The sequence below is a fragment of the Cryptotermes secundus genome, unplaced genomic scaffold (assembly GCF_002891405.2).
Source record: "Cryptotermes secundus unplaced genomic scaffold, Csec_1.0 scaffold336, whole genome shotgun sequence".
Classification (NCBI taxonomy): Eukaryota; Metazoa; Arthropoda; class Insecta; order Blattodea; family Kalotermitidae; genus Cryptotermes; species Cryptotermes secundus.
In genome coordinates, this window is record NW_019720567.1 from 7,408 (window position 1) to 23,084 (window position 15,677).

The 15,677-nt window shown below is 39.1% G+C and overlaps 1 protein-coding gene across 2 annotated transcripts in view; it reads left to right on the forward strand.

Moving 5' to 3' along the window:
• The window catches only part of LOC111868987 (putative glycerol kinase 5), a 16,302-nt gene extending 4,321 nt beyond the window's left edge, over nucleotides 1–11,981 (forward strand). For both annotated transcript variants that reach the window (XM_023860129.2, XM_023860139.2), the window contains 7 exons: nucleotides 1,393–1,707; nucleotides 3,523–3,649; nucleotides 4,128–4,232; nucleotides 5,769–5,863; nucleotides 8,080–8,243; nucleotides 10,680–10,813; nucleotides 11,524–11,981. In XM_023860129.2, the coding sequence (XP_023715897.1) occupies nucleotides 1,393–1,707; nucleotides 3,523–3,649; nucleotides 4,128–4,232; nucleotides 5,769–5,863; nucleotides 8,080–8,243; nucleotides 10,680–10,813; nucleotides 11,524–11,672 (1,089 nt within the window). In that variant the 3' untranslated portion in view covers nucleotides 11,673–11,981. The remainder of the gene's footprint in view (nucleotides 1–1,392; nucleotides 1,708–3,522; nucleotides 3,650–4,127; nucleotides 4,233–5,768; nucleotides 5,864–8,079; nucleotides 8,244–10,679; nucleotides 10,814–11,523) is intronic.
• Nucleotides 11,982–15,677: the final 3,696 nt, after the last annotated feature.

A 15,677-nucleotide genomic window follows, 5' to 3' on the forward strand; every position in this document is an offset into this window, starting at 1 on the left:
TCGACTCAGGAATGTTAGCTCTATGCGCTCATAGCGGCAAAACACGGTACTATAAAAGCCCTGCCCACAAAAAAAAAAAATAGTTCGGTTTCTTTTGGGTACCCCATCATATATTTCAAACAGTTCTTAACATCATTTGTGGTTGCCTGTCTCAAAATTTCCACAGTCCATGGATGGTTTGTAGATTCTCACTTGAGGAACACCTATTTGTAATGGAAAAAGTTCGAAAGAAACACTGCTGCTCTCCCAGTATTTGAGAATATGAGAACTTTATATTTGTAATTTTGTAATGCTGAGTGTGCATGCGCCTGCATAGTGTAATAATTTTAATGTATGAAAGTTTGTGGTGTTCTGGGTTATGACATCATATAGTTTCATTGGTAGTTACTACCATTTCCAGAGACAAGCTGCTTGTTCTTCTGTAACACTGGTAAACCATCTGTGGAACTGGATGGTGTGATAGTCATATCTTTATTTGTTCCAGAAATCCATACAGCATTACTGGGGTTTTGGACTTTTACCATCGTCTGGAATTCTAGGTAATAGAGGACACGATGTTTCAGAAACTGAATCTGTTTCTATCTTCAGGTGAGAAAGGAAGAGACCTACTCAGTTGGGCCCCTAAAAGGAGCTAATCTCAATCACTGGACCAGGAAGACAGAAACAGATCCAGTTTCTGAAACATCGTGTCCTCTTATTACCTAGAGTGTCCTCTATTACCTAGAATTCCGGACGATGGAAAAAGTCCAAAGCCCCAGTAATTCTCTGTGTCATCCACCATCGTTAGAACCCTTTAGAATTTACCAGAAATCCATATTTGGCGATATAGCCAGAAGACCACTATCATATTTTTTTACTGTCATGAAAACCTCAAAACTTGTATAACTTTGTTATGCATTTAAGGTTTTGGATCTTGTAACTTGCTAGATACACTTCAGAGATTGCATAGGTTCAGATGGGGAATGGCATGTATGATTTGCAGGTGGGAACATTTGAAGTCATGTCACAGAATTCATGTAGAGGGAGTACAGAAAACTAGGATTTCAAGATAAATATCTGTAGGTGAGATTAAATGTGAATAACTGTCAGACATGAACTTGCTGCATGACATTGTCAGTCTCGTGTGTTTATTTCATTTCATATTGTTTCCTGCACAGTCTACTGCATTTAGGATTGATTTTATGACAGTTAATTTGTAAATAACTTATATAACATTCACAAGTAGAGCTTTCAGTACTAGTAAAAGTGCATGAACCTTTCCTAAATGTGTGTTTATAAATGCAAATTCTTGCAAATTTTATTTAGTTTCTGACATTTGATTAATCTCTGTTATGCACTGAACTGTATGTGTAGTCTTTCCAGCAGTTAACGGTGAGCGTGATTCTGTGTCAGGTGACTCTGCGTCTTGTGTGGGTGCTGAAGAATGTGGAAGCACTTCAGAAGGCTGCAAAATGCCATCAGGCCATGTTCGGTACCATAGACACATGGCTCTTGTACAGGCTGACGGGGGGCAAGTTTCATGTCACTGATGTGTCCAGTGCAAGTGCAACTGGCTTCTACGATCCATTTGTAATGGAATGGTGTGACTGGGTGCTCAGACTCTTCTGCATTCCCTCTGACATGCTCCCAGAAGTGTGGGACACTGCCTGTGACTTCGGATGCATCACCACCGATATAGTGGAAGCTGCTATACCCATTCGCAGCCTGGTATGTTGCCTGGCCAGAAATAATTGACCCTTTACCTGTCGATGAAACAGTAGGCACACAAAACAGATTCTGCCATCCCTCATATAATCCCATTTGACCAAACCTCAGTGGCTGATTTCCTATTGCATGTAATTCATATGACTTTCATGGGTTATAGTTGCAGTACAAAGAAGATGGTTTCATGCCTTGTAGTGGTTGTCACATGACTACCAGCTGGGATAGAAAACAGACCGGGGGGGGGGNAGGCCGTGGAGGCCCATAGGGTTGTGAGATGTTCAGGTTCCCACATTTTCTAGACAGTCGGCTCGTAGATGGCGGTAAGGTCAGCCCTACGTGCCAGCCAGGAAAGCAGTAGTCTTGCTGCAGTGAAATTACTTTGTGTTTTGTGCACTGCGGTGCAGTATGCTGTCTGTTGGCTTGTCCCCTGTAAAGCATCATGACATGCTTGCAGGACTAATATCAACATCATAGTCTCACACAGTGTAAGATATACCAGAGTACATGTATCTCACTCTGAATAGCATTTGTTAATATGTGTGCTTGAGGAGTGATATGCTTCTTTGCATGGATCATTTTGCTTGTGGATGTTGCTACTGTCATCTGGCATTTTGTACATAGCCTGTATCACAGAGCTTAGCAGTAATTGGCTGAGTCAATTTAGGCATTTAAATTTGTCATTTCTGAAAAAGATTAAAGAATTATATTACAGATTTCCTGATATTGACCTCAGGAATGGTTTGCAGGGAGTTTGTAAGCTGAGAGGCAATATCTCGTGTGAAATGGTTCGATATTATACCATTGTGGACCAGTATGTTTAAAATATTTACGTATAACACAGTAAAAACTGCTACATAATGCAGGAAGCATTAGAAATTGATCCCCTTTTTCTGTATACATTTATTGCACCATTAACCCATAGACATATCACTTAATTTTGTCTTCTCAGAATACTTACATGAAATTAATTTAGAGGTTTTAAAATAAGTGCCACATTATTGTAACACAACATCTTTGTAAATGTATTTCATCTGTTGCCCAGCATGTCAACTCTTTTACCTCTGGTCCATAGATGTTTTGCTTTTACCGGAGATGGTGGTATCAGCATTATTGTGCAGACATATGGCAGCCATTATTGTATGCCATTGATGTGTACTCAAATTAGAGAAATATGTGTGACTTTATTTTCTCTGGGGTAAAGTGGCAAGGGCATGAAGCTGACCACTTGACTCAATCTAGTGCTTAGGTCAAGAATGATGGAGCTATACCTTCACTCCCACTTACATCATGGCATATTGCTTAATTTATTAAGTACAGGAGTAATTTTACCTTTTAACTTTTATGTGGGACTCTTTTATTTGGCAAGCAGGAACCTCATACAAAACATTGAAATACTATGCTACAAGCTGGAAGGTTGCGGGTTCAAATCCCGATGAGGTTGTTAGATTTTTCCAATTGACCTAATCCTTCCAGGCATGCTATGGCCCTGGGGTTTACTCAGCCTCTAACAGAAATGAGTACCAGGAATTAATTAAATAATTTTCATGGGGAGTAAAGCACGGCCGGTGCATAAGGCTGACAACCTTACCGCCATCTTTGAGCCGATTGTCTAGATAATCTCACAACCCTATGGGCCTTCACGGCCTGTTGCAGGGATAGCTTTACTTTACTTTTTTTTTTACATCTTAGTGCATGTAATAATGGGTATTGGAGCATGCTCAGTGTTTCAACTTGATTGATGGCTGCAAGCATGATAACAAGCATGAGAGATACTTCCATATGAGAACTGGACTTCTCTGAGTTGCTCACTTCACACAGGTGGCCGATCAAGCAGCGTCTTTGTTTGGCTCTTGTTGCTTTGAAGAGGGTGATGTCAAGGTCACCATGGGAACAGGGACATTCCTGAATGTAAACACAGGATACAAGCCCCAAGCCTCAGTGGCAGGTAAGGTTATGTTCACTTATGTAAAAGCCAGTTCATATTTGTCTCCAGGATATTGCTACCCTTATTTATATTGTAACCATAACATTAATACTTTGGCTGTTACACGATAATGATGACAATTGTCAGATTTTATGTGTATGTTGTTACAAACAGTTTTCTGGTAGTGTATAATGCTGTGGTTCAAAGAAAGTCAATTTGATTTAAAGAATTAATTGTTCTGCTGGTAAATACATATCATATTCTCATTATGGCACCATCTGGCAGCTATAAGCAGGAAAAATGTGGGAATGGATTGTGTTATTTTTTTAAGATGAAAAATTTGATTGTTGTGTGAAGTTAATGAATTTGAAGAGCTAATTAATACATTTATAAAATTTAAAAATAGAGTATAGTGATACCATATTCATTTAAATATAGGCAGGAAGAGCAAGTCCCATGTACAGAACATGTTAGAGATTAGTTTCCACTTTTGTTTCAGGTCTGTACCCACAGATTGGCTGGCGTGTGGTAGATGAAATTGTGTTCATAATGGAAGGTGCCTCACATGACACTGGTTCTCTAATAAATTGGGCACAACAAATAGGTAACATTATTTTGTACAAAACTTCATTATTTGCTGGGATAACACATATATTTTCTTGAAATTATTCTTTTAGATCTCATGCATAGATTTTTAATCATTCTGTCAAACAGTGGACTTGCCATGCTGAAAGGAAATAAAACTGACATCAAGGTATTGCAATGCAGTACTTAAGAACAGTGATCTTCTGAGATGTAGTGCTGTGTAATTTGGTAGATAGGTATCTGGAGATATTTGGAGGAACCTTCTGAGTCAGTCTTTAGGGTAGAAGAAGTGAAGATGGAGGCAGAGAGTTCCTCCAAAAGATTGGTATCTATTTACCATACTACACAGTGTTATATTCCAAAAGATCATAATCTTGATATTCACCACAGTGCAAACCTCATTTTATGAAAGATGCAGCTAACTTGCATTTGATGTTGTAATGAAATGAACCCTTTATGCTGTTCATAAATGTTGCTTTTCTGAGACCCTGTCTTAAAACTGTATACTAAAACATTCTGTATGTTTTATAGTAGGAAGCAGTCAGAAAGCAAGAGGGAAAGATTATGTTCAATGGAGTGATCTGTATTTGGAAGTCTGAAGGACATAACTAAAATATTTGCTATAACATTTGCTGAATTTTTTTCATTGTATGAATAAAATATACTATTATGTCAAATATATGAAACTCTTGAGGAAATTACATAATGAGGAGCTTAATAATTCATATTATGTTGCCAGATTTGTTCAAGATTCAAGACATATAATTCTGGATAAAGAGTAAACACATTCAGAAATCTGGCAAGAAGTATTCTGGAAAGAGCCATTTTGGAGACCGAACCATTGAGGGAAGAACAGTTATAAAGTGGGTCTTGAGGATATTGGCTTTAATAACATGGATTGGAGTATGACTCATGATAAGCGAAAGTGGTCGGTACTTGAATCTGTGAAAGCCTTGGTGCTTCTGTGTAATTCACAGTTCCTGTTAGTTTGTGAGCAGAGTGATGGAATTAAATGGGGTTATTGTGTTCACATTCTGAAATTAAAGGTTCACTTTTCACTGCATGCTTGGCTGTAACTATGATTATGAGCGGCCTCCATAGTCTAGAGGTAACGTTCCCACTTCATGACTCGTAGTACGCGGGTTCAAATACCCGGCGGAGGTTGTTGAATTTTTAAGGGCGGAAAAATTCAGGGAACAAGTCCTCCGGGAGGGACTTTAGGCTGTGGGTCCCATGTTGTAGCTTTACGGCACGTAAAAGAACCTCATATCTCCAAAGGAGGTCACTGAGCCAAATTAACGGACGTTTCCCGCCCAACAGCAGTCTCTAATACCTCTGCTAGATGGGGGAAGCATTATAGATACCTCTCAGCTAGTAGAGCCGGTCTCGCTGGCTGGGCAGGACTGATGGTAAGCAGTACCGGTAGGATATAGAGACTGGTAGAAATCATAGAGGGAAGCACAATGAACCAATACAGGTCTCAGTGCATCGGGAAACCCACCCTCTCCAATAACTAACTAACTGTGATTATGTACATACATTCTTTGTTCTGCAGGTTTGTTTTCTGAACCTACTGACTCTGCTGACATGGCTAATTCAGTTCAGAACTCAAATGGACTTTGCTTCATACCTGCATTTAATGGAATTCAGGTAAACTAAACTGCCAGTAATATATATGCAAATGGATCTGACTGAAGTACATTTTAGTTCGTTCACTCTGAGATTATAAATGAAAGGTTGAACAAAGTCATTACTAAGGCCGTCCACCTATGGGTATGTCCCTAATGTCCTCACAACACATTCATTAGAAGTTAATTTCAATATTCTCACATCTTCTTGGCCTTCTGAATGGATGCCTTCCAAGATGTTTCTCCCCATCAAAATTCTTGGTGAATTTGTATATCTCCACAAGATTATTACAGCTGGTTATGCTAGTCTTGCTGAAAACTTTGATTTGAAACATATTTTTCTTGTTCATAGGCTCCATTATCATTGCCCTAAAACTGTTTGATTTCTTCCTGTTTTCTTCTTTATATATATATATATATATATATTGGATTGGTCATATCTTACGCAGTAACTGCCTTCTAAAAGAAGTTATTGAAGGAAAGATAGAGGGGCAGATAGAAATGACCAGAAGACAAGGAAGAAGATGTAAGAAGATGCTGGATGACCTTGGGGACAGAAGAGGATATTCTCATTTGAAGGAGAAAGCTCTAGATCGCATTAAGTGGAGGAACTGTTTTGGAAGAGACTGTGGACCTGTCGTCTGAGAGATTACTGAAGATTGAATGAATTATAAAGCTAGAAGAGCATTTGAAAATAAGAGAGGTCATATAGGATGGATAGTTGGGTAGGGTCCAGAAGTAATGTATAAATGTTGTATTGCATCATCATGTTGTGCTGTATTTGCAATTGTTTATTTCCATCAACATACTCCTTTTGGTATCGATGTATTTACTACAGTCTGGCCTTTTCGCCCTTTGTGAGGCGATATACATTCAATGTTGACTGCTATTCCTTGATGCTGCCATTGCTTACATTCGGTATGTATGTATTTTGGGCCCCTTTACCTGATGATGGCCAAAAGGTGAAAACGTGCAACATTTAATACTTATCATAGAGTATATATAGAGAAAAAATTGTGTAGACAGAAATAAATGCAGTTGACAGATAATATTTATTTTCACATTGCTTTACATCCAATTGTAAGCAGTTGTGCTCAAAATATAACAGTATGCATTTTTAAAGTCTAGCATGTTGTAACCCTTGTAAGGTCATCATATGGAGATCATTTGCTGTTAACATAAGTAAGTACTGATTACTGCATGTACTTATGTAATTTACACACACGCACATCTCAGAAGTCTTTAAGTTGTGGTGTCTGAAATATCTGAACACTGATGACAAGAGTATGAGTGTACACGTTAGGTTAATGCAGTTACAGTTACATGTCATGTGGCAATGGTATGGATTTTTGTGCCTGTGGACACCTGCAGCTGATTGCTTGATAATAATGCCCCTTAATAAAAGTTTGACCAACACACTTTTTATGGAAAATGTAATACGGCAACACGGTTAGGTTACTCATGACTATTTACTCCACCATTGTGATTCCTTAATGAATGTTGAGATGAAAATTCCCCGTGATAAAATTTTTAGGTTCTTAACCATAATGGAAAATGTAATTAAAGTTGAATTGTATGTGACAATAAAACCTAATGTGATCCATTGATTTCTATTGAAACTAAAATTCCCCATGATTATTGCCATTCAAATTTCTCATCTAATAGTGTGCATAAATAATGTAAGTGTTGTAATTTGATGTTTATAATTGTAGTGTATATATATAAAAGTAAAAAAATGAAAGGTATCCCTGTAACAGGCTGTGTAGGCCCATATGATTGTGCGATGTTGAAGTTCCCTTATATTCTAGACAATTGGCTCATAGATGGCAGCAAGGTTGTCAGCCCTATGCGCTAGCCGCCCTTTACCCCTGAGAACATTCCAAGAATATTCCTGGTACTCATTTCTGTTAGAAGTTGAGTCAACCCCCGGGCTGTAGTGCAGCTGGAAGGATTAGGTAAATTGAAAAAAATCCAATGACTTCATTGGGACTTGAACTCGCGACCTTCCGGCTTGTAGCATAGTCCCTCAACCAACTATGCTACCACGTGTCCCAAATATATATAAGTCCTTGTTGAGTTGAGAAAGCCAAGAAAAGTATATACAAGAGAAATATTTATCCCTCATGGGGACTGAAAAGATTTTTGTGTAGTGATGTGGCAGAGGAAGACTGGCAACACTGCATTGCATTGCTTTCTGTGCTTGATAGAGCTGTTACTGAGAAGGTGCATTTATCACAGGTCCCAATCAACAATTTCCAAGCTGCAGCTGGGTTTATTGGCATTAAGCCCACAACAAGCCGCCAGCACATGGTGCGTGCCATCTTGGAGAGTATCGTGTTCAGAGTGGTGCAGCTGTACCAGGCTCTTCTAAGAGAAGTCAAGAATCATTACACCTGCATCAAGTTGGTCACTATGAGGAATACTTATCCAAATCTGCATAACTTAGTAGAGAAACAAAACAGTATCTAGTGTGGAACATACACTCCATTGCCTCAGACATTTGCCATTGTCATTAATTTTGCTGCTTTTAGTGTACTGTGCTACACAGGGCTCCAGAAATATGATCATCCACTCACCACAGCATGTTAACATAGACCGGTAGCAAGTATAAAAATATTTCTTTGAAGCATTGTACTAGTTTGTTGTCGGAGTATATCTTCTTAAGTGACTAGTAAATTTAAATTGTATTTCTGGACCCCTGGTACTACAGACATTTTTGTGAACAATGTCATTACTCTAATAGCAAAATTCCAAGGACTTTATATAGAACATGATATTGTTTAAATTGATGCTATTCCTGTCAGTAGGCCAGTTTTGCTGATGAGATACCTTATTTCATTCTGCCAGTATGCCTGGATTTTTAGACATGACAAACTTATGCAAAATATTTCATTCTTTATGCATTATGCTTCGTGTATTTGGTGTAGATGTCTCTTGTGTTAAATTTTTACAAAACAGCCTCATATTTCTTGCAGAACTATACTTAGGACTGGAACTATTACAACTGGACCTCTCCAAACTTTTCTGATGTTTTTTTGGTGGGGGTTCAGAATATTCTGATTGCATAACAACATTTTTTAAAGGGTTCAATATCTGTTAGGGAAGAAATGTACTATATAACCAGTTAATTACCCGATTCTCTAAAGGTTTGGGACAAATGTCTGTTCATTATACTTATCATGTTAGACATTGTCATCACATGTGATGTCTTGGAAACTGGACCGGTTTGTTTCACAAATTTGAGAGGTGATCCTACTCTGCTGGACCCCTTAATTTAGTTAATCTCAATCCCCAGTCACTGGACAACAAAACAAGTTCCAAGCAGCTTATACAGGGAGTTTTAGGAAAAAGCTGTGAAGTTTAAGGAGGTTATTTGTCAAGTTATTTTGAATATACAATTTCTTTATCAAAACCGTCACAACACAATTATATCAATGTCAGTGCCAAGTTTGGCTCTGCTACACGTTTCGGCTACTAAAAGCCATCATCAGGAAAATACGTGGCCAACATATATACACCACTGAACTGCAGTACCAGTAAAATTGGATACAATAATATTAATTATATTAAAATACTTGGCGTATTATGGGTATTGTTTGTTCTCAGTATAGTGATAAAATTGGGTTCTGTATGGATGCTAATTTCCTGTAAACCTGCTTATTTGAACTACACTGCATCTTACATTTACACTACATTCATTGGTACAAATGGTCAAATAGTGTGCCTTCAGCATCAGTACATATCTGAGGTTCATGTATCAATGAATCAGTGCTTCTTCCAAGAACATCAGGCTTGTCCCCAATTTGTTCTGCAGCATCAAATAGTCTATGAAGCAGTGGATCTCTTGAGTTAGTTTTCTGCCTATACACCATTGTTTTCATATATCCCCAAAAATAGCAGTCATGAGGATGGAAATCTCATGACCAGGAAATTGGACCACCTCTGCCACCTCTCTGACATTCAGGGTGGGTGTCATTGTCACCTTTCGACTGAAATATGGATAAGCTGCATCATGTTGAACATATATATGTCATTTCATCAGGGGAATGTCTCTAAAAGGACTCACAGTTCATTTTTAACAAAGTTTATGCATTTTCCCCCCTGTAAGATGGCATTCTTACCCATTGTGACAATGACATGTGGTCACATGACTTTTTATTCAGAATTGCTTGATTAATAACTTCCAGTTTGGCCACTCCCTACCAGGACATCTGTGGTCTGCTGGAAGATAAGGATAGAATGAGAAGTGGATCAAGTTTCAAGGACATAGTGATTTTAGATGTATCCCAGATGACTGTCAGTGCCCAACATAATATTTACATAATAATTAGTTACTTGTTTAATTAAGTTGTAGCTGGGATAGCATAGTATAGCAACTGGCTATGGGCAGGATGACCAAGGTGTCAGGAGTTTGAGTCCCAATAGGGTCTAGAAATTTCTGCACATTGTCAGCACTGATTCTGGGGCCCACCCAGCCTCCTATCCAGTGGACAATGGGGGGGGGGGTCTTTCTCCTGGGGTAAAGTGGCTGAGGCATGAAGCTGACCACTCACCTCCAACTAGTGCCAAGGTCAAGAAAATATGGATCTATACATCCACTCCCCCATACATCCTTATGGTATAGTGTTTAATTAGTTAAGGCAAGGGACAACTTTACCTTTTATATATGATGGCTGTATTTTTGACACATCCAAGTTGCTGCTGGTTATGGATGATATTGCTTGTTTTTGTTCCGGCAGTCAGCAGCCTTAGCTATATAGAACAATTCTTAAGTTTTATACAGTCAGCTTCATTCTCTAATCCAACATTTGGTTCTGTTTTTTCTCTCTTTGGACTAGAGTGGATGGTGGCGTCTCTCGGAACGACTTTGTGGACCAGTTGTTGGCTGACCTCACAGGTTTGAAGGTGGAGAGACCAAAATCTTCTGAAATGACTGCGTTAGGTGCTGCTTTTCTTGCTGGTCTTTATGAAGGTATGGATCCCATGACCATCCCCCTTTGTTTTCCTCTGCTGCAGTCTATAATTGCCTCCTTAGCATGTATCGTTCCGTTTTTCTGTCCCTGTAACTTCACACTTCAGTATAACAGACCCACTTAACTGATTTTCGTTAAATTCAGTATGAACATTATACTGTAGATTTCCCTGTGTTCGTATTTTTAAATTCTTCAGAAACCACCAAAATGGTGACCATGAAAAATTATATGTTGGGAAAACCAAAGCTCTATTTAGTGTAGGTTCTTCAAGATTTGTTATGATGCTGTATCTCTGAAAAGTATGGAACTTCATTAATTTTTTCTTGTGGGACTGATAGCATTTGTAAATATTTGTTACAACTTGTGCACCTCTTTTCTCTTGTAGAATTATGATTGATTGTCTTTTCTCATGTAGCCAAGTTCACTGAGTATTTTGACTGGGCTACAGACTGGTTGACACAGGACTCAGGATTAAATTCCCAGAAGGGTAGAAGATTTTCTCTTCTCCATAGCATCACAGTCTCGTACGTAGTGGTTACTAGGTGCTCTTTACCCAGGAGTAAAGCAGCCAATGTGTGAGGCTGACCCTTCACCTGCATTTAATGTTAGGGTCAAGAATGCAGCTCCCCCATATGTCTTCATGGCCTTGTGCTTAATTAAGCACATGAACAACCTTTCCTAACCTACCTAACAGACATAATTGCAACAGGTGTGTGGCAGTCCAAAGATGAGCTGCGTATGCTGCGACAAGTGGACCGAGTGTTTGAGCCAAGAGCAAATGTATGTGAGGAATATGACAGCATTTTGACACTGTGGAGTCAAGCACTGCATCGTTTCCTAGACTGGTATGATACATAATACAAACAAAAGACAATCTGTGTCTCATTCCAAATGTGGTGCAGTATGAACATATAATCTTGGGAAATTTTTCCTAACAAGTACACAGGACTCATGCTATATAATTTTGATACTGAGAGCATCATTAAATAACTTGCAAAAAACTATAGAAGAACACTGAAATGAGTACTCAGCTGTTTATACAGTCCCATGGAAATAAAACACCATTTTATTATATATACTTCAGTCAGATAAGATTGTTAGTAAAGTATTGGGCCGCCATTGAAATTTATGTCTTCATATACAGAGGGGTCCAAAAAAATGTACTCACTCTTTGATAGTCAATATCTTTGGAACAAAATGACATGTAGTTACAATTCTTGTGTGGAGAGAGAGAGAGAGAGAGAGACATTGTATGTGTTCGAAGTGACTGCCATCGGTGGCTAAACAGTGTTGATGCCGCAGAACTACTGAGCGTAATACTGCTGTCAGTGTGTCCAGTGTGATGGCTGCACATGACGCTTCAATGGTTTCTCGTGGCATGTTCAGTGTAGCTTTTGTTGGTGAACTTCATCCTTCAAGGTTCCCCATAGATAGAAGTCAAGAGGTGTTAGGTCTGGAGACTGTGGTGGGTACTCAGTAGCACCTCTTCGACCTATCCATCGTCCAGGTAGTGTCATCCAAGTACGCCCTGACATCTCGATGGTAGTGATGTGGAGCACCATTTTGTTGTAGGTAAAATCTCTCATTGCCAAACAGCTCTCGAATGGCAGGGAAAATCAATGTCCGAAGCATATCGAGATACACCTGACCAGTTATGGTACCTTCAAACAACAAAGGACCAATCAGACTGCGCAATGACAGACCACACCACACATTAACACCCGGTAGATTCACTTCCTAGCCCAAATTTATCCCAAATATGGGCAATTGTTCGACGTGCTGGTGGCTGAGTTCCAAATTCATTCTGCCATTGTTGTTGTACATCTTCAATATTTTTGTACTTCCAGTACCACTTTGGTACAGCCTTGCGTTGCTCAAAGAATAACCTTCCACCCATTGTTGCTGCTGTCTTCTGCTCGCAGGGCACACGTGGCACAACACTCACGTGACCTTCGACATCTGTTGAGAAAACATTACACTCCACTACTGTGCAAGAATTGTAACTACATGTCATTTTCTTCCAAAGATATTAGCTATCAAAGAGTGAGTACATTTTTGGACTTCCCTGTATTTAACTTTTAACCACTGTGCATTGCATTTTTACATTGTCTTGTGTGGTCTTGTGTGATCTCTCCCTCCCAATATTAATTTAAAATCCCCTATTCACAGGCAGTGAACTGCCACTGCCTTGTGAATTACAGCTTGGCTGCGAACCGCATAGCATCAGAAATTGAAATCTCTATTTCCAGGTGGAACAAGTTAATCACATGCAACATGTAAGTAAGTAAAGGTATCCCTACACCTGGCCGTGGAGGCCCATAGGGTTGTGAGATGTTGAGGTTCCCACATTTTCTATACCATCGGCTCATAGATGGCGGTATGGTTGTCAGCCTTACGCCCCAGCTACCCTTTACCCCCAAGAATATTCCTGTTAGAGGCTGAGTTGACCCCAGGGCCATAGTGCGGCTGGAAGGATTAGGTAAACTGAAATAAATCCAATTTCTTCATTAAAATCCATCACAACACAACAATATAAAGGTCAAGGCCAAGAATTAAATCCACCTCATTGGGAATCAATCTGGCAACCTTCTGGCTTGTAGCATAGTGCCTCAACCAACTACACTGCATGGACCTGATCCTTGGTTAGTAACTTAAAAAATATATATTAGGTATTTTTTTCGTCTGTCCTTAATATAAGTTCCATAAGAAAGTTAACTCATTGTCACATAACATTGCTTCTGAAAATGTCAGCCACTGTTGAAAGAGCAGTACGTTGTTGAAGACATTCTGTATTACACTTATATTATATGCTTTTCTGTGATATTTCTCTAACCAAAGAATGCATTTTATTTATTTTTCACTACAGGACCTGTTCCCATTTAATATAGCTTGCAATGGCAAGCAGAGTGCCAGCAAGGAAGTCTTCCAGGGGTTATGATAGTGTACCTCCATTATGATTCAGTAGGAACATGAATTATATAGCAGTTTCTCTAAATATGACCCCTTCAGGTTTCATATACAGTTGTCAACACACCAGTATATCAGATACGTTCAAAGATTATCAATTAACAGTGCATCACATTTGGAATGGTTTCTTACAGGCTCACATGACAACACTGCTCATGACTAATGGTTACTGAGTTTATATATTAGTACTGACATACAAAGTGGGAGTGCTAAGCATTCCAAAGTGGTTGTGGTCTTCATTAAGAAAACAAAATGGAATGGATTGAAGTCAGTTGGCATGTGTTTCCAGTACTTCCATTGTGTAAATTGTGCACATGCAACTTTTTCTGACAGGTTCACAATCAGGTCTTCAGCTGAGCGAACAGGTCGTATGAAGTGTTGATTCTTTATCACAAGAAAAACATAAGACCCATAAAGAAAACTGTTATATCCCACACTGCAGATAATGAACATATACATTTAACTTTCATCTTCGGTATTCATGACAGAAAAAAAAATTAATATGGAACAGTTATTGCCATGTGTTACCTCACCTTTGGGTTAATGTTTACTGTAGCATCATACCAATTGTTGTGCCAGTGGTTTCAGACATTTATTTGTGACCTCCTGGCAAAAGGCCAAACACCTGTGTAATGATAGTAAGATGACAAGAGTCGAGGAATGCGTGTAGGATATTGGTGGGAAAGCCAGAAGGAAAGAGACCACAGAGAAGACCAAGGCATAGGTGGGTGGACAATATTAGAATGGATCTTAGAGAGATAGGATGGGATGGTATGGATTGGATAGATCTGGCTCAGGATATGGACGAGTTGAGGGCTCTTGTGAACACGGTAATGAACCTTCGGGTTCCATAAAATGCTGGGAAATTCTTGAGTAGCTGCAGAATTGGCGGCTCCTCCAGAAGGGCTCAGCTCCATGAGTAAGTAAGTAAGTAAGTAAGTAAGTAAAAATGTATTTAGTTCAAGTTTGGCACTTTTTACAGACTAAGTTCGTCTTAAAATTATCTACATGTTCTAAGTTAATTCTTGATGAACTACTGGAGAACTCAGAAATGAACTCTTAATAAAAGGTGAGTTCCGTCTTCTGGGATATATTATGTAGTCCATTGAACATCAATGGACATTTTAATGGAACATGTTCCCTCCATCTTCAGGGTTTAAGAGCACACCGAGGAAGTAAGCAGCATGAAGCATGCAGGAAGTGAAGGCTTTGAGACTGAGGTTTTACTAAGAGTGATTTCGTCTTCATGTAAATGGGACATGAAATTTTCAGGTTACACATGGTATTAGTCCACAGTGATTTTATGATTTTAATTATGAATATTGTTATTGTCATGTGTCTGGGGTTCTGTGACAAATAATTGTGGATCCTGGATTATACGAAGCTGTTTTATTGGATCACTCGTTCACAGTTATGATTACAGTCACTCTAAAATAGCGTCTTCCAGATGATGCAATCTGACTAGTCTGTTTTGTCTCACATGTTTCGTCTCCTGGTTCTTGGCTGAGCTGGTTTCTCCTCTGATCTCAGCTCTGCTCTGTTCACCACAGATCTGATCTCTGATCTTCCCTAATCTCATCTCCACTCTGGTCTTCTCTGATCTCTTCTGTCCTGTGCTCTGTTTGGTCTCTTTATCTTCTACAGTCGGACAGAGTAGAAGACACATTGAAGGGTATTTGTTGCAGCAGGAACTGCAGTAGCTCTGGCCTTCATTCCCGTGGTAACATCTGCCAAGGTACATGTTGCACTTACATGTTTACAGTTGCCACCTAGACAAAGGCGTATTCACTGTTCCTTGTTGTATGGGAAACATAATTACTGAGCCATTGTATAGCAATGGATGCCTGCTCAGAAATTCTGGCTTTTAGGCAGCATGCCACATTATATATAAAACCA